We start from the raw sequence: 19866 nt of genomic DNA, 5'->3' as shown, positions 1-19866 counted from the left end.
GGTTAAAGACCCAGCCTGCAGCGATGGCATCCAATATGGGTACCAGTTTGAATCCTAGCTGCTCAACTTCCAATCCCACTCCCTGCTAAAGTGCCTCAGAAAACAGCATAGGATGGCTCAAGTTCTTGGGCCTCTGCACCCACATGGGAGATCCATAAGAAGCTCTTGGCTCCTGGCTTTGGATTGGCTCAGCTCTGGCCATTGTGGCCACTTGGGGAGTGAACCAGTGGATGGAAGACCTTACTATTTCTCTGTCTCTACCTCTCTCTGTAACTCTTTCAAATCAACTAGATAAATTAAAAAACAAAAAACTTTTGGGATACAACTAAAACAACATTAAGAGGGAAGTTTATAGCAACTAGTGCCCACATCAAGAAATTGGAAATGCACCAAACAAATGATCTAATAGTACATCTCAAGGAACTCATGAAACAAGAACAAACCAAACCCAAAATTAGCAAGAGGAAAGAAATGATTAAATTTAGAGAAGAAATAAATAAAATTGTAGCTAAAAAAAAAAAAAAAACACACAAAAGATCAGTGAAATGAAGAGCTTTTTTTTTTCCAAAAAATAAAAATAAAAAATCATATGCCATTGGCCCAACTAATCAAAAAAAAAAGAGGATGGAGAAGACTCAAATGATAAAATCAGAGATGAAAAACGAGATGTTATCACATATACCAGAGAACTCAAAAGAATCATCAGGAACTACTACAAACAGCTATATGACAACAAATTGGAAGATCAAGAAGAAATGAATAAATCTCTGGACACACAAGAAGCTCACCTACAACAGGGAGGGCAAAACCCAAGTCCATTGCAACAAGATGTTCAAAGGGGTTAAAAGCAGGTGTTATGACATTTTAACTCTCCAGGTTTGCATCTCATTTATACAACTTACTGGCCCTGTGGTCTCCTTTTCAAGCTGCAGTTCCATCATCTAAAAATGAAGATAACAAGACAACACCTACAACAGGGCTGTTGTGTTAATGAAATGACATGTAAAAGCAGTTAACACTGTACTTGGCAGAGTCAGCTCTCAACAGATATTAGCTATTGTGAGTTGTTTGGAGTTAGGAAACCCTATACCCCACACAACACTCTGCTACCTTGTACAGATGACCCCACCTCCTTGCATCTCAATGTTTTACCTTACTAGACTGTCCTAGAGTAGAAGTGGGAATCCATGCACAGAGATCCTAGCCACAGTCCAGCACAAAGTAAGTGCTCCATTAATGGAATCCATATGATTTAGGAAGGGGTTTGCATATTTATACTCTAAAGATGAATTTCTGAATGTCCACCTAGATGCTTAGGGGAAGGGGATTTCCCATGATATAGGACTGAGTACAAGAGGACAGATGAGAACTAAACTGATACAATAGATAAGGGGAGGAGATGAAAGGAAGAAAAGCTCTCTGTTGGCTCTAAGAGGCTTCCCTCTGTGGAAACTCAAGACAGAAAGCAGAACTTCCTTCTGCCCTGTGGACGCCCAAGGGAAACTGCTGTCTGGACTGCCTGCGCTGGAGATGACTGGCAAGCCTAGGAGTCTGAACTGCTCCCCACCCTGTCTTTGCTGTTGGGAAAAATTGCTTTCCCATTTGCCAAGGGGAGGGTCCCACACCCAAGACTCCCTGGCAGTCTGGGCTCACAGGAAATGTCTCCAAACAGAACTGGTAGGGTCATTGCCAAGTGTGGTGAGGGCAAGGTCCTATCTCCATGAGCTTTCCTCTTCTGAGACTCAGCTTCATGTAGGAAAAGGAGCAGGATGTGGGAGTCAGAAAACTGGGTTCAAATTCAAGCCTTATGATTTACTAGCCTAGCCGACTTGGGCAAGTCCCAAAGGCACTCTGAGACCAACTGGGTCATCTGTGCAATGGGGATAGTAATCACAACCTGTGAGGGTTGAGGGGAGGATTCTGGAAGATAAAAAAAGCCAAGCATCTGGCAGAGTGTATGACATAAGCTGTAATTAATTTAGGGGTGTCTTGTGTTATTATTTATTTTTTCCACTTATTATTCACCACTCACTCTACTGCAAAGAGGAGTTGTGTTATACCAGAAAGAGGAAAAAAGTTTCAAGATGTTGAATTTTATTTAGGTGCTAAACTGGGAGGTGTAAACTGTAGCAAATGTGACTTTGAGACACCTTTCCTTTCTAGAAGTCAGACTTCCAGAAATCTTGAATCTGAAAGGCTGCAAACATCTGTGAATAACTGAAATAGTTATGATAAAGTTCTGTCTGCCACAAGAGAGGTCTTTAGTCTCTCTAATTCACACTTCACATAGCGGTCTTACAGGATCTCCCTCTTCTGCTCCAGCCACTGTTCCTCTTCACCAAGAAGACTCCTACTCCTTCATTAGGTCTCAATGTCAATGATTCTTGACTTGCAGGCTATTATCTATGAGACCTTTTCCTTCGCTGCCCTTTCCAAGGAGATGCAATGAATTTCATAGTTGTGGAGCTCACTGTTCAACAGAAGGCTCCCCTGACACAAGGGCAGTTGCTGTGTCTGTCAGAATCCCACTGTGTGCACAAGGCCTGGTCCAGTGCTGGGCATGCAGAGATGCTAAATGACATTGACTTCTTTGAAGGAAGAAAACAGGAACCCCATCCAACACAGGCAATAATAATTTAAAACAGGAGAGAATCTTTTAACACAAAAAGCCCAAACAAGCTGCATTTATGATGTAGTTTCAGATTAGGCAACACATCCAGAACTGGCAACCAAACTGATTCTGGAGTTCCTTTGAGAAGATTCAGCACTTATCTCAGAGGCCTGGAGTCTGAACTTGCTGCAACTAAACCTGGTATAGGAATACAGAGTCAAAAAGGAGACTTCCCTCACACATACACATATGTCTACATAAAGAAACTAAAGTTAGTATAATAATTTGGAATCTGCACCTGAACTTTAATCTAATGTCTTTATCTCCATGCCATGTACTCTGTAGAAAGAGTCATACATTTAAGGAAGTCTCTCTCATCTCCTCCCAACAATGCCAAAAAAAGAAAAGAAAAACCAACCTTTTTTTTTTAATGTTTTAGTACATAAGTTACAGTAGGTTGAAGAATTATTTTAATCAGAGATGTTCTATCTCCAAATGATAGTGCCAGATGATGTCACCATTCTACCTAAATTTTTCTTTAAAAGACAAACTTCATTGTCCATTCATTTTCAAAACTAGCATACTCCAGCAGTGTGAAATAGATATTATTATAGACTGTGTTCATTTAGAAACAGGTATCAAAAGGCTTAAAAATTTTTACACCTGTTATTTCAGTCATTTTAATTCTGTCAACTTTAAAATAACTGAGATATTAAAGTATGTACAAAGATGCTCATGATCATCATTATGTATAATTGTAAGACACTGAAGTAACCCAAATGTAAAAAATAAAAGCTGAGGTAAATGGCCACATAAATTATCAAACATCACATCCACATAATAAATAAGAATATATCAAAAATATACAGCTAATACATCTAAGTTTATATCAGCATGAGATGATGCCTTTGCATAATGTTTCCTGTACTAAGTAAACAAAGCCAAAGAAAATAAGATTCCAAACTGCAAATGCAGAGATATATACATAGAAACACACATCTTTGCACCGATCACAATACACAGGCCAAAATACACCAAAAAGTAAAGCAGTGGTTATATTTGAATATGTAAGCCAAAGTGATTATTTTGTTCCCTTCTTTCTGGATTTTCCAAAGAATAGAACATGTATTGCTTCACAGTTAGGAAAAAGATAAATTTCATCAACAAAAATTAGTTATATTCTCCTGTATTTAAGCAATAATGTATGCCTTCAAAGTTGTATCAAAAAATAAAAATAAAAACCAAAAGTAGGTAAGCATGCTGCAAAGTGTTGTCTGTGCAGGACTGACTGATTCCAGAGAACCTAGCACCCTTACTCATCCACAAAAAGCTATAGTAAGAGTCCTTCAATTTGAATGTATTGCATGGGCCTTTCCCTATTCACCTCTGAATTTTAGGGTTTCAGTGTCTTTCTGGAATGAACTAACCCTCTTCAGGATGTTGTAATACAAAGGCATTTGGTTTGGTTCCTTGGAAACCAGGAACTTTGCTCTGCTTCCACTACTTACTCTGCTACAGATAATTCCAGAGGACTCATCACCCATGGCTGACTCTGATTCTTTGCCTTTCCTGTCTCAAGAACTCAGTTTCCCCTTCTTGAAAAGAATTAGAATAAATGATCTTTAAAATCAACTGATTTTTCAGCTCCGATTGTAAATGCGGATAAAAATAAAAATTATTTCCCATTGGCTCATTCATCACAAAAACGCTTCTTAGCTAAGGTTAGAGGAGAGTCCTACCCCCCTCCCAGTGCTGCTCCCTGCTCTGGACAGGAGGAAAATGGAGGTGATCACGTTTTGTAAGCGGTTGATGATCATTGTAGTCGAATGCTATGATCATTACAAACACTTGGATCACTCCTCATACATCCTCCTTGTCCTCATCCCTCAAATCTCATGGCAGCTGCCACTTGCTCTGAAGAGCTTCCTCTGACAACTGAGCTGGACCCTGACATTACTTTGTCCTCACTTCTAAAAGAACTTTATTGCACTTCTAGTGATCTGCTTTGATATCTGATCTAAACTTGGAGGACCACATCTATAAAGATCATCTGGGGCACTGCACATGACACTGGCTCAGTGGCTGACAAATTTTAACTATCAGCTTAGATTTTTAAAGATAGTAATGAAATTCAAAGTCAAAGCGTCAAGTGGAATTAAGCTTGGATACAGAGCACTAACACAATCAGGATGACGGGTCATGCAGCATGTGGGAGTGATTGTGCCCAGGAAGATGCAGAGGTATGTGGGAGGCAGTAGTTGAGGACTGCATACTGGCTTACCTTTTTGGTCTTCACCGTGGAGGTGCAGCAATCCCCTCCATCATAATTGCAGAAGGCTCGGTTGTTGATGGCATCACAGTAATTGTCTCCCATGAAGGGCTATAAAGGGACGGAAGCAAGACCTTGTTAGCATCCTGGAGTGAGGTAGTACGCTATGGTGGTTGGGCTCTCTCTTTTTTCTCAAGGCTCTACAGTCAACCTATCTGGCTTCTACTTCCAATACTCCATTGAACAACTCACCACTGCCACGATTTACAAAGACTCTTACCTAGCCACGTTTTCCCCAACTAGAGCCTGATTATGCTGAGAGACAAATGGTGTATGTGAAGCCACAGGATAGATCACTTACATCTTCCTGAATAAAGGGCCTATTTTATTTTAAAAATAATCAGGGTCAGCGCCACAGCTCACTAGGCTAATCCTCCGCCTGTGGCGCTGGCACCCTGGGTTCTAGTCCCGGTCAGGCGCCGGATTCTGTCCCGGTTGTTCCTCTTCCAGTCCAGCTCTCTGCTGTGGCCCAGGAGTGCAGTGGAGGATGGCCCAGGTCCTTGGGCCCTGCACCCGCATGGGAGACCAGGAGGAAGCACCTGGCTCCTGGCTTTGGATCCACGCAGCACGCCGGCTGCAACACACCAGCCATAGCAGCCACTTTAGGGGGTGAACCAATGAAAAAAGGAAGACCTTTCTCTCTGTCTCTCTCTCACTGTCTAACTCTACCTATCAAAAAAAAAAAAAAAGAAAAAAAAAAGAAAAAAAATCAGAAAACTTGAACTCTCCTCTGCTAGTTTTTCTGGTATTGAGTAATTAAAATATAATTTTAAATAAAATATATGCAAACATTAGAAACTTGAATGTAAACTGACCATGAATTATAAAAATAAAACAGAGTATTAATAGGAATTTGCCACAACAGTCTGTGTAAAATGGTGCTGTCTTTTCTAAAAAGGAGTATGGATATATTTGATGTCATATATTTTATATGTTTGTTTTCTTTTTCTGTTCTTCAAACAACATGTGAGGTAGAAATTGTTATTCCCACTTTACAGAGTAAGAATAGAACTTGGCTAAAATCACACTGGCAGAAACAGAGTAGTGGTTTAAATCTAAGTTGGTTCCATGTTTTTTTTTTCTTCATGCTTGCCTGTTCTAGCTTACATTAACTTATTATTTTTGTCCTCACTGTGTTCCTCCAACATTGTGATGCTCCAAAGGTGAGGAAAAGATGATGGAGCCAAGTTATAAACCCAGAGCTATCTTAGTGGAGCGTCCAAGAGCCTCTTTGTTCCCTACCACTTGTACTGCCCCATCCCAGCACTTCTCACACCCTATTTGATGGCATGTTTGTTTCCATGGTTGGTCCAAGATTGTACATTCCTCAAAGACATGAGCAATGTCCAGTTGATCTTTGTTTCACAGTCACCTAGTTTAATGCTATGCACAATTTTGGCCCTTAGTAATGTTTTTGAGATGGAAGGTAATTGTACTGGCACAGTGGAAAAAGAAATTGGCAGGGTTCTGGTCCTTCAAACGTCAGCCAACTGGCCAATTAATTGGTGATTTTGGTTAAGTGGCTTATCTCTCTGGCTCTCAAGACACCCAAGAGTGGAATAAAGAAACCAGATTCGTCCATGTTTTCTCAAGGCAATGAACACGTATCTCCCCCTTCAAATGCAACATTGCAAGACATTTTAACATAGAAAAACAGAAGAAAGTGAAACCAGTCTGATTAGAGTACTGATTCAGGTTGCTAATGCTTAGTGACTCATTCAAAAGAAGGAATATGTCATAATTTGTGGGACCATCATAGCCTTGAGAAAAAAGAGAGAGCCTAACCACAATAGCGTACTACCTCAGGGAATTGTTGAGTCTACTCCACTCACTCCAGGATGCACACCTTGATAAACCAATAGTCTCTCTTACCCATTCTACTGCTCTGAGAGAACAAAGCTCACAAACGTCCTTGTATGTGGCATACCAATCTTTTGCATATTATGCTCCAAATTCTTATCAATAGAACCTTTGTGCTTCTAACTTCTTATTCCAGATTCCATTATCACCACCCTATTGAAGTCTAAAAATTTCTTATCATGATGGAGCTAAGAACCAGTAAGAACCAAATTCAGGTGTGTGAGTGTGTGTGCTCACAGCTGTGACTAGCATATTGAGCACATTATCATAATTCATATTAGAGCAAAGGGATGAACACAATGAGCAAATAAGGACTAAGCCTTTTCCTTTTCGCTATGCCTCGGGAGGTTTGTTGCGAACTATGTTCTTTATGTTCTTCATCATATATGCCCAGAATAATGAAGTTGACCAATCATCTCTCCCTTAGAATGAAAAGAACTGACTTGTTAAAGAGTAGCTGGGAATAAGAAGAGAAAAAAAAACAAATGAAAGTGATTCCTTTTTCTTTGACTCATGAAAAAAACTCTCCTGTCACATCACTATTTTTTGCTTTCCTTCTCATCCACCCATTCATCCTCTATTCAACCCTAGTTACTGAATGTCTACTACATGTTACACATTGTGCAAAGACAAGAGATACAGCAGAGTCAATATAGATATAACCCTACCTTTAGACCTTCTACTCTACTGAAGAAAAAGACTTTATCAAATAAGCAAACATCTAAGTAGCCAATTTCAGCTATGATAAGAAGTATGGAGCAGAGCTACAGGATACTTTCAAAGAGTAGGAAGGTTTGATCTAGTCAAGGAGCTCAATCAAGGTGTCCCTAAGGAAATGATGTTTCAGGAGAGGTAACAACAAGCAGCGGTTAGTTATATGGAGGGGGAATTTATAGAGATAGGGAAAGGGAACAGCATGAGAGAAGCTTTGTTACTTCAAGATTCTTCATTTCCAGTATTTCTTATGTTATTATTTCAACTAGCAGTGCATTTAGGCAAACAACCTATTTTTAAAATAGGTCAAAAGTCACCCATCCAAAATGCTGCACTAAAAGCTCTGAGATGTTCTGTGCTTATTCAGCTTCTTGTACTTGCTTTGGTTACAGCTCTTGATGCATTGTTTTAGAATTCTCTCTCTAATTGTTTACCTCATTTACTTTACTGCAAATTCCTTATGGACAAAGGATATGTGTCACCCATATTTGTATCCTAGATTTCCTAGGATAAATGTCTGGAAACTTGAGAGAAAAATGATTCTAAGTTCACTAAATGTTTATTTTGTGAGATGATGGATGGATGGATGGATGGGGGGCAACATGATATAACAGATGACTCAGGAAAGCATACTTACTATTTTCACTTGACTAAAACAATTGTGTTCACAGAACCTAGAATAGTGACTGGTATACAAGGGTACTTCAAAAAGTCTGTGGTATTAATATAAGTTTATATTGATTAAAAAGAATTTTGAAACATATATATACATAGTTTTTCATAATATACATGTCAATGGACTTCTTGAATTACCACTTGTATGGATGGATCTCAAAATTTACTGCAGCGAAATAAACTTATCTTTTCATTCCATTTTCCACAAACTTTTTTTTTTTTTTTGACAGGCAGAGTGGACAGTGAGAGAGAGAGACAGAGAGAAAGGTCTTCCTTTGCCGTTGGTTCAATGGCCGCCACGGCTGGTGCGCTGTGCTGATCTGAAGGCAGGAGCCAGGTGCTTATCCTGGTCTCCCATGGGGTGCAGGGCCCAAGTACTTGGGCCATCCTCCACTGCACTCCCTGGCCACAGCAGAGAGCTGGCCTGGAAGAGGAGCAACCAGGACAGAATCCGACGCCCCGACCAGGACTAGAACCCGGTGTGCTGGCGCCGCTAGGTGGAGGATTAGCCTAGTGAGCCGCAGCGCCGGCCCTCCACAAACTTTTGAAGTACCCCATGTCATAAGCATTCAGTGATGTTTTGATGAAAGTGAATAATTGATTGCTATGGACACAGCCTAAGGTGATAGGGCAGCATCTCAGGGATCCCAAACTCTATCTCAGCTACTCTTAGACACTCAAGGCTGATGACTCCTCTCTAGTCCCAGATTTTGTATCTCTTCTAAGCATGCTTTACAGTTCCAGACAAAATGCAAGATATTAGCTCTTAGCTAAGGGAGAAGGACAAGATGAGGGACACCTGCAAGGGAGAAGGTGATAAACATCACTGTCAGGATTCACATGCTGACAGGTGAGGGTCTCTGGGGCCTCACTGCTGAGTCAAAGGGTGGATCAAATTCTGCTGTCACTAGTTACCCAGACTGACAACTCAGCAGAATGAGTGCCCAGGTAACTCAAGCTTCCTTTTCCCAAAATGTTGGACTGAACTAGGGAGATAGAAGGAAGCAACAGCCATGTTAGCCTTGGTTCTACAATTTCTAGCTGAATTTTGGAAAAATGCAGATTATTCAAGGCTAAAACATCACTAATAACCTTGATATTAGAGTCTCACGAGGGGTCCCTCACCAATGCAAAGAAATAACTGTGTGACCCAGGAATTGTTTTGGCCTACACACAGGCAAGAGAAAGCATAGGGGGAAGAAAACTACTTGTTTGGAAGTCAGGAGACCTGGGCTGGTGCTTTGGCTCTGTGGCTTTCATACTGAGCAACCTTGGACCACTACATTCCCTCTCTGACCTTTATTTTCCAATCTATGCAACAACAAGAAGAGCCAGATCCTTCTAGAGCCTTCCCAGTTTGGACATACCATCCAGTTCTAGTCCTGGCCACTGGCTGGATCCATTTCCAAATCTTTATTTTTTTTTTAAAGATTTTTTTCTATTTGAAAGTCAGAGTTACAGACAGAGAGAGAAACAGAGGCAGAGAGAGGTCTTTCATCCACTGGTTCATTGCCCAATCACCACAATGGCCAGGGCTGTGCTGATCTGAAGCCAGGAGCTTCTTCTGGGTCTCCTACACAGGTGCAGGGGCCCAAGGACTTGGGACATCTTCTACTGCTTTCCCAGGCCATAGCAGAGAGCTGGATCAGAAGTGGAAAAGCCAGGACTTGAACTGGCACCCATATGGGATGCCAGCATTGACGGTGGTAGCTTTATGTGTTATGCATAGTGCTGGCCCACCAAATCTTTAAAATAAAAGGTTGGGGCCGGTGTTATGGTATAATGGGTAAAGATGCTGTATGCAAAACCAACATCACAAATGGGTGGCAGTTCACGTCCCAGCTGCTTGACTTATGATCCAGCTCCCTGCTAATATCCTGGGAAATGCAATGGAAGATAGCCCAGCTGCTTGGGTCCCTGCACCCACATGGTAGACATGGGTGAAGCTCCTGACTCCAGGCTTTGGCCTGGCTGTTCCTGGGCTGTTGCTGCTACTTGGGGAGTAAATAAGCAGATGGAAGACCTATTTCTTTTTTTTTTTTTTTTTTTTTTTTTACAGGCAGAGTGGACAGTGAGAAAGACAGAGAGAAAGGTCTTCCTTTGCCGTTGGTTCACCCTCCAATGGCCGCCGCGGCCAGCGCGCTGCGGCCGGCTTACCGCGCTGATCCGAAGGCAGGAGCCAAGTGCTTATCCTGGTCTCTCATGGGGTGCAGGGCCCAAGTACTTGGGCCATCCTCTACTGCACTCCCGGGCCACAGCAGAGAGCTGGACTGGAAGAGGGGCAACCGGCACAGAATCCGACGCCCCGACCGGGACTAGAACCCAGTGTGCCGGCGCCGCTAGGTGGAGGATTAGCCTAGTGAGCCGCGGCAGCGGCCAGACCTATTTCTCTGTCTCTTACTCTCTGTAACTCTGGCTTTCAAATAAATATCTTTAAAAAAATATTGTTTCTAGATTATCCAAAAGAGTCTTTCTGCTTTCCATATCCTAAGAGTTTTATCAAATACAAATCTTTCTAGGGTGTGATCTGATACTTTTTGCCTGCATTTTCTTTGGTGGCTCTTGGGGTCCACAGAGATTTGAGCATCCACCTGCAATGGATTTGGCATCTCTTTCACTGACAGCTGAGAAGAACCACATGGGGCATAGTGATACACAGAAATGTTCCATGGACAGCCTTTCCTAGGGAACACAGCTGATTTCCCAAGAACCCTGTTCCCTGCACACATATCTTCAAAAGCTTATCACTGACACACAGCCAGATTTTCATAATTCCATGCTCCAGAGAATGGTTCAACTGTGAAGTCAGAGAATTTAATGGTCAGAAAGTATCTCACACTTCAGCTCAATAGTAGAACTTAAGGCATCATTCTTACTTCTGAGGCTGAAGAAGAAGTAAATAATTAAATGCTGGGCAGATGGAAGTGATCTGGGCATCGTAAAGTAGCAAAAATTAAAACTGCCTAATGTAGCTTTATAAAGGATAAATGTGATGATGCTGGTAAAATTCCTGGCATATGATAGGTGGTAAATCAATACAGCCTCCCCACCTCCCTCTTTCTTCTTGGAGATCCAATATTATGTACACCATGGGTTTGCATCCAGAGAAGCCTGGCTTGGAATCCCAATTGTTACCTAATAGATACATTTTTGAGTATGCTTCTTCATATCTCTTTAACTCAATTTGTTCATCTGTAAAATAGGATAGTTGATCTTTTTATGGGAAGTGTGTGTGTGTGTATATATATATATACACATATGTATATATATGTGTGTAACATTTAGTAGATACAGTAAATGGTAACCACCATTAATATGACAATAAAAATAATAACGGTAAGATCGCTTCTAGTAAGTTGTAGAGTTTCTTTGTGACTCACCTCACAGCCTTTGACACAGTGAATCAGAGCAGGGTTAGGATACCACTTGAGGCCAGCAGTGCAGACAACTCTCTGCAGAGAAATGGAGAGAGAGGGAGATCAGATGAGTTTGGGGTTGCACCACATTCAACCACCCCCTCTTCTTGGATCTTCCACGTTTTGACCTCATTCTGGCATTTACATAGAGAACTTGCCCATCTACTTGCAATAACAGGAGCCATATGATTAAAATAAAGTTTATGTTCACTGTATGTGTCATGATTCTGTACTTCTCTGGCAGTAACAATGGCTGGGGTAAATCAGAATTGGGAAATGGAAACATGATCAGAAAGATCCTTCAGAAAATTCTTTCTTTGACCCATTGGTATAGTTGGGGATAAGATGGAAGGAAGAAGGCTAGGCGATATGTGTGTATGTGTGTGTGTGCATGTAGATGCATGTGTGCATACATGTGTGCATCTACACCAGGAAAATAGGACAAAGGTGTGGACCAGGTTGTTCTCAAAGCATGAGCTGACAACCACTTTCACCAAGATCCCTACAGGAGCACATTAAAAAAGCAGTTTCCTTGGCCTTGCTTTGGACTTAATAAGTCTGAATCTTGGAGGGCAGGCCTGAGACTCTGCCTTTAAAGCAAAGGCTCCAAGATGATTCTTGTGCATGCTACAGTTTAAGAGCAAATGGGCTAGAGGAAGAATGAACTAACCTCTGGTTGGGAACTCTAGAGGGGCAGAGAACTCGCCCTGCTATCATCTGCCACCATGCCATAAGAGTCTGCTCACAATTCCCTGAGGTCACCCACACTTTTGAATGTTCGGAAACTTTTTCTTGGTATGTTCACCTTCAACAAAATTCCCTTTGGGTTAAGAAATGAACAGTCACAAGGGCTAAAATGTGTGAAATACATGGAATCCATCTACAGTCACCAGGGGAATCCTAAGCTGTCTTCTAAAGATCTGCTCCTGACTTGTGCCCTCGGTAGTGCTCTGCCCAACCCCCTCAGGCAGAGCTTTAAGCTATGCTTATATGTACTTATTTATAGCCTCCTTTAGTAGTAATATCGATGATGATGATAATGACAACTGAAATATATTGAGTGCATTTGTGGTGCTAATTACTTTATGCAATATCTTATTTATTTATTGCTGCCATGCTGTGAGATGGGCATTAATCTTGTGCCATAGGAGAATAAATTCCCCAAGCTCCTGAGCTGTTAAGTGGAGAAACCAGGATTTGAAACAATCAGTTGTTCCAGAAATGATTTAAAGCAGTTCGTAACATAAAATTCAACAGGATGGTATTTTTTTAAAAAAAATAAGTGAAGGAAGATAAAACTAGTAGGATAAAATAGTGTCAGGAATGGGCTACCACAAAAATTCTAGAAGCCTTCTTTTTTGTTCTCCATAGATGCCTTGGTTTTCACGCCAGATTACAATTATTTCTTTGAGAAACACAACACAATGCAACAACAATGCTTAAATTTGCAGTGAGAAGTAATTGAGTCAGGGATCAGTCATGCAAATCCAAAATGATGAGGGGCTGCTCCCCTGGATGACTGCCATTGATAAATTTTAATTAAGAAATGAACAATTACATGGGCCAGAACATGGGAAATCCATGTGACCAGCCCATCATTCCCCTGAGGGCAGATCAATGTAGAAGCCAAACCGTTAGGTTTCTTGGTGAGCTTGTGACAAGGGAATCAAATGTCTCCAGGCTAAAATTGGGTTGGGTGTCTTTCTTCACTGCTCTGGTTCATGTTGGATCTTACATGTCTAGAACAATGCCTGGCATAAAAGAAAATGCTCAACAAATACTTAATTTATGAGAGAAAGGATCCATATCCAAAAAAGAGAGAAATTTTACTAATAGTCAATAATTTCTTCATTTGTCCTCTCTTATAGAGCTTGAGAAGAGCTTCGAAAGCCAAGCACAATGTCTAGAGGAACAACTTAGTGTAGACTGAATTAAATTAAAGCTCTTAAACAAAGAACATATTCTGATGATCTACCAATCAGTCTCACAATGGGAGATTGGCTATGTAGCTCATATTGCCTCTTGACCTGGTCTACCTAACCCCAAAATACATACAGTGCATTCTATGGGCTTTGTGTGAGGACAGGTGTGGTTGCAATCCTGACATGAAATTGCTTTAATACATTTCCACTGTGAGGCTTGGCTCTCACAAGTGTAAAATGGGCACTGAAGATGCCTTGGGATTGTTGTGATAGTGCATTGAGATAAACTGTGTGGAAATAGTTAAGGATGGATTCTTTAAGCTTCTTGAGAGCAGGTCCTTGTTTTCAGACACCTCTGTCTGTCTCCAGGATGAAGCACAGAGCACAGTGTGGTAAAAACACAAATGAGGAAATGTTAGTAGCTTCAGTATTTTTTCCTCCCAGCTAAGCTATGTTCTTCCCCTCTGCTTCACAGTCATGGGGCTAGAGTAGACAGGATTGCCTGCTTTCGTTCTCTGAGAAACTAACCAGGCTTTCATTTCAGATTCTGAGTTTGTTCCTGGCCAAAACCCGGGGGTATTGGAGGGCATTGGTAAAGTTTCAAGAAGTGTAAAATAGCAAGGTTAGGATACACCAGGGATTTGATGCCATCCCTGTTCTGTTTATCTGAGAGCTAATTTAGTCCCTCTGTAGGAGTGTCTTGGTACGGTCACACAAGTATCTGTCAGTTGAAGCTTACCTGATGTGAATTCAGAAAAGAACTTTTATAGCATCTGCATGAGCTATTTATCTTTCCAAAGCTTTTGGATTTTCCACTACTACTCAGGGCTGCAAACCCCACCTGTCTTACTACAGGGCCTCTCTGTGTGCAACAGGAACTGGGAAAGGGACCGGCAGTGGAAGCTGAAGGAAAGGCTGGGCTGTCTACACCACAGGTTGGGAGATCCAAATGGGGTCCCGCAAATGTCAGCCTGTACCTCTTGATGCCAGTGAAGCATGTAGCCCAGCCAGAGCCCATTCAAGTCAGGTTTTGTGAGAGGTCTTTCATTTCCTGCCTTGGTGGGTAAGAATAGACTGTCTTTTGTCCTGCATAAAATTACTACCCATCAGCATCACTTCAACCTCCACCATCATTAAAACCATCAACACTACCACCATCGTGTCCACCGTCACTATCATTCTCTTCCTCTTTATCTTCATTATCATAGAACTATACTACCACCACCACCATCATCACCACCCTCATCCTCATCAGAACTAAACCCTCTATGAAATGAACATTAGGTCCAAAGTCTGTGCTCAGTGTTTTCATCTAATTTCATTCTTTCTAAAACTCTGAGATAGACATTGTTCTTGATTCTGCTTTATATAAGAGGAAACTGAGGCACAGATAATTAAAACAACCCCCCCAAATTGTACACACAGCTAGTGACAGTTAACAAACTTATACCAGCTGGAAATCAAGGTCTATGCTTTGAACATCACACTCTGCTTGAAAGGCTGATAGCCCTTGAAGTGCAAGCATAAAGTATCTTACTCTTAGGCAAATGGGAAGACCAAGGTTCAGAAAGGTGGACAGGCTTTGTGACAAATGCAGGCAGGGGGAGAGATCTACAAGATGAATCACAGAGAAGATGGGCAGAGTCAGACAGAAAAAGGCATCTTAAGAAAACCTCCTCCTCCTGAATCCCAGATCAAACACCCTTCTGGATGTCTTCTACAAAGAGCCAACCTTTTTGCTTGATTGTAGGACCCACTATAAGTGAATCTATCTATCTATCTATCTATCTATCTATCTATCTATATTTACCTTTTTCTATCAGTAATTGAGCTATTGACTTTCTTTTGGGTAAGCTGTTTATAAACATAGGTACCCTCCTTATATTGCTAGTGTTCAAAGAATGCCTGCCATTTTGAGGTACATAATCAAAGTTTACTGAATGAGGGAATGAACAAATGAATAAATGAGTGAATATAGGAGTGTGTCCATGAGTGAATGAGAGAGAAATCAGTAGATTCTGCCCACCTCTTTGTCTTTGGGCTTCCCCTCAAGAGCACTTGGTATCTCCACTGATATATCTGATAAACTGGAGTTAATGGCCACCCAGAATTCTTCTACCCCTGACCATTAGACACTTGGCAGGATTTTCAGTGATGTTCCTGCCTTGGTTTGGTTGTGTTTTGTACCCCAAAGTTTCATGTGTTGGAAGCTTGCTCCTCAGTGTGGTGATGGGACCTTTAACAGGTGAAGCCTAGTGGAGAGAGGTCCTGAAGTCAATTGAGAATGTGTCTTCCAACCACTAAAATCCAAAAGTTGTACTTTCAAAATTTATATTTATTAAATAAAAGCTTTCTATTAAAAAAGAGAGAGAATGTGCCTTCCAAAAGGATTATGGGGCCCCAGTACCTCCCTGGTTTCCTGTTTAGTAACCTGATCTCTTTCTCTTTCAACATGTTCTTGCTATCTGCCATGAGGTCCTTACTTGAGCCCAGGTGATGCAGGTGTCATGTCCTTGAAATTCCAGAACTGTGAGCTAAATAATCCTTTTTGCTTTATAAAGTTAGCCTGCCTCAGATATATCATGACAGTAAAAGAAAATGGATGGATGCTGTTGCCTTCTTTTCAAGGAATAAATTCTGTATGTGCTGTCTGCATGTGTCCCATTGTTCATTTTTCAGAATGTGTAGGCACTTCCTTTGTAGGATGGACTACAGAATTAGCTCATTCAACTACATTAGTTATGTGAATTGGACAGTGACAAACTCTCAAACTCAGCATTTTTTTAGTCTTAAAATGATGATATCATTGACATTATTTGTATGCAAAGGAGACAATGTGAGGTGTCATATGTAAGGTGCCTCCCAAACAGTGCTTATATATCACACTAGTCTCATATAAAAATTTCTCATCCCTTTTTTCCTTAATTCATTACTTCCCTTTCTGCCTTCCTCTCTTTCCTCCTTCCATTCTTTTCTCAGAAGCCATTATAAAAGTCAAGATTGCAGCTACCTACAGAACCCATGTTTTGAGTCTGGAAGCTGCAATTTCTATTATGAAACTGCCCTGGCACCCCTGAGCAAGGGGGATCACAGGGAAAGATTTGACACACTTCTTAGGAGCTGGTAGGATTGGGCTGCTACCTCACACTTCTAGATACTCAGAATGGAGGAAGAGTCTATTTTAGCAAAAGTTTGCAACCCAAGAGCTTCTGGGTTACACCACCTACAAAAATGCTCGGTATGGCATACAAGTGCCTAGCAAAAGTCAAAATTAGTTGCCAATGAAAAAAAAAAGACATTTCAGGACAGGCATCTAGCACAGTCACTAAGATGCCACGTGGGACACTGACATTCCATATCAGTGTGCCTGAGTTCAAGTCCTGATTCCAACTTCTTGTGAGTATACCCTGACAGGCAGCAAATGATGGCTCAATCAGCCAGGTGCCTGCCACCCACAAGGGAGACCTGAATCGAGTGTCAGTCTCCCAGGCATTTGTGAATGGGAGCTCTCTCTCCAGTGCGCTCTCTCTCTCTCTCTCTCTCTGTTTCATAAAATACATTTTTACAAGTTTTAAGTAGATGTCAATTTTTTTAAAACTTCAAATTTCTTTTACCCAAAGGGAAAAAAGAAACAGAGAAATGTGACCATACTAGGTACACAGTTCCAAATTGCTGCACTTGGATAAAGTCATTCTCCTGTGGGGCCTGCCAAAAAATCTTGTTTTTCATGGTCTCTACCATTGACTACAGTCTCTGCAGCATCGAGTCATTTCTCACTGAGTCTGTATCACCTCACTTGTTAGACGAGAGGACGAGTTCTCTGTGCCTATATCTCCTTCAAAAGTACATGTAGAGAGAGGAGATTTTCTTTGTGGAAGTTAAAAATATGCCAATTAAAGAGCCTCATGAGACCTAAGCCTGATCGTTCCAGTTATGTGGAGTTCAGAAATAATAAAAACAAATCTATAGTGACAGAGACCAAAACACTGTGATGGAAGCTTTGCTGGCCACAGGGAGGAGAAAGAAGGACTCTCCAGAGAAACGACAAAGCCCACATCCTGATGTGGTAGTGGCTTCAAGAGTGTACAAAAGCATGAGCTATCTCTCGAGAAAAAGAAAAGAATCTCAACTCTGTAAAATTTTATTTCTTATGTTGGGGAGCAGTTGGTTGTTTTATTTTTCGGTGAGTCTATATTTCTGGAATATTTATACGAAATACCATGACTATAATAGTAGTAATAACATGGTTAGGTGTGTAACAGACAAAACAAATGATTGATCTGTTTCACCCACCTATGCCGCTTGCCTGGTTTGAGGTATTTGAGGTTTGGGATCCCTGTTCTAGGCCCATCTCTCATCTCACAAATGTGGAAACTGCAGCCTGGTGCTGGAAGTACAATATACAGCAAGAAGGTGCTGGAGGTTGAGCAAGGGAACTGGTCACCTGGTTCAGCAACTGTAAGTATTTAGTGATCATCTACTGCATGCTAGACAGTAAGGGAGATACCATGGTGAATAAGATGGCACTGTTTGGTGCATTAATCATGGCACATGGCCTTTATGTTGGCACTCTACTCTTCTGTGTGGTCAGAATTCTCTCCATCCATGTCCTGATGTTTAAAATGCTTGCAACAGAGCTTGTCATGGCCACATGCTGCAGACTGCATAGACTCTTGAGAGCCAGCAGTGCCTGAATCTTCCCATCTTCCCAACCTTGTGTCCAGTGATTGCCATTTGGACACTTTCAAATTTGCCACAGAGGGGAGTATTTATACCATGAAAACTGGCAAATGCTACCTATCAGAGTGAATTTCTTGCGGGCAGCCAGTGGTTAAATGTTTGCCAGCACATCCCTGGTGATGGATCAGAAAATATTTTGCCTTTATTATTATTATTCTACATTCCATAGGGGCCTCAGGGGAAGCTGAAGTAAATCGTGGTGTCAGACTGACCTCGGTCGCCCTTGAATCCCTCTCAGGCAAGTGACGTCCATCTCTAATATTCTACTTCCTCTCTGGAAATGTGAGCAGCCTGGTGCCCACCCACCTCATTGGATTGGATGCATGTGTGTGTGTGTGTGTGTGTGCATGCGTGTGTGCACACAGAGGGAAAGGAGGATGGGAAGTGCCTGCCCCAGGGCCTGACCACTGTAGGTATCCACTAAATGCCATTTGTCACCTCTCCCTCTCATCCTGATGCCAAAGGTGGCACGAGTTTGAGGAGAGCCTCCTCCCTGACCATCTACCTTGCCCAGTGCTCAGAGGCAGACCCATGGACCCTCAGAAAGCACAGGGGGCTCTCGAAGGCATCTTTGGGTCTGGGAAGGCCTGCACTGGCAGCTCTGTTTCTGCAGCTTTTTCCGCACAAGGGGCAAGGGTGCAGCAGAGGCCAGCTTTTCTGCCTTATTCCTGGAAATCATCAATCTCTGCCCTTCGCCCTCCTCCCTTTTTCTACGTTTTTTTCCTCCTGGATAATGAGGCCTCCAGAGACTGGTGGAGGTCTGAACCTCGTTAGGCTCTCTTGGCAGGCCGGCATCAATAAAGGCAGGGAGGCCAGGGGACTGGGTGGGGGCTGGGGTGGGCAGGCAGCGGGTGGGCGACTGGGGGGAGGGTGGCTCACCGGCTTTCAAATCCCTGGATTTATTTCACAGTGAATTATAACTGAACTCTTTAGTGCCTGGGGCTCAGCAAGGGAAGGGTGGGAATTTTTCCAGGGGATGGATAAGGCCTCAGATGGGAGCTGGACCAGGCCAAGAACTGGGGTGAGAGAGATCTCCTGTGTGTGCTCCATGTGTGAACAACACTCACCTGCTTTTGGGTGTGTGGGATCTGAGATGGATAGAGGGAAGGGGGTGATAGGGAGGAAGAAGCTGTGGCTCAGGAACCTGGCTGGTAGGTCGAGATGTACTAACCCCGTGACCCTAGGCCAACATCCTCCCTCTCTGATCCCTACAGTGAGGGGCTTGCAGTTGATGATGCACAACTGCTTAGAGAGTCTGAGAGGCCCTGTGCCTGCTCTTGGGTGTGTTCAGCACATCCCATACCCTGGATAGCTCTGGGGGAACCATGTGGGGAGTCTGGTTTGGCATGGGGAACAGCATGCTGTCGTTGGAGAAAACAGATGAAGAAGATGAGATTAGGGAAACTGGCCTGTCTTGTGGATGTACCTGGGAGTCTGAGTCACACAGCAGAGTGAGTGCAGAGCGAGCGAGGGGGTGAGTATGGAGGGAGGGAGGCAGAGCAAGCTGCAAGAGAGGTCAGGAGATGGAAGAGAGAGAGATGGAGTGAAAACAGACAGGAAAAAAAGGAAGTAAAGTTGGAGAGACAGGGAGAGAGACAA

At 42.3% G+C, this 19866-nt stretch overlaps 1 protein-coding gene across 2 annotated transcripts in view; it reads right to left on the bottom strand.

Moving 5' to 3' along the window:
* The window catches only part of PAPPA (pappalysin 1), a 266049-nt gene that overhangs the window by 15689 nt on the left and 230494 nt on the right, over window positions 1-19866 (bottom strand). For both annotated transcript variants that reach the window (XM_051855823.3, XM_089319886.1), the window contains 2 exons: window positions 11570-11641; window positions 4893-4991 (listed from right to left, as the gene is read on the bottom strand). In XM_051855823.3, coding sequence (XP_051711783.3) covers window positions 4893-4991; window positions 11570-11641 — 171 coding nt within the window. The remainder of the gene's footprint in view (window positions 1-4892; window positions 4992-11569; window positions 11642-19866) is intronic.

The sequence above is a fragment of the Oryctolagus cuniculus genome, chromosome 1 (assembly GCF_051225735.1).
Source record: "Oryctolagus cuniculus isolate XC-2025 breed Fujian yellow rabbit chromosome 1, ASM5122573v1, whole genome shotgun sequence".
Taxonomy (NCBI): Eukaryota; Metazoa; Chordata; class Mammalia; order Lagomorpha; family Leporidae; genus Oryctolagus; species Oryctolagus cuniculus.
This window is presented reverse-complemented; position numbering and strand designations above follow the sequence as displayed.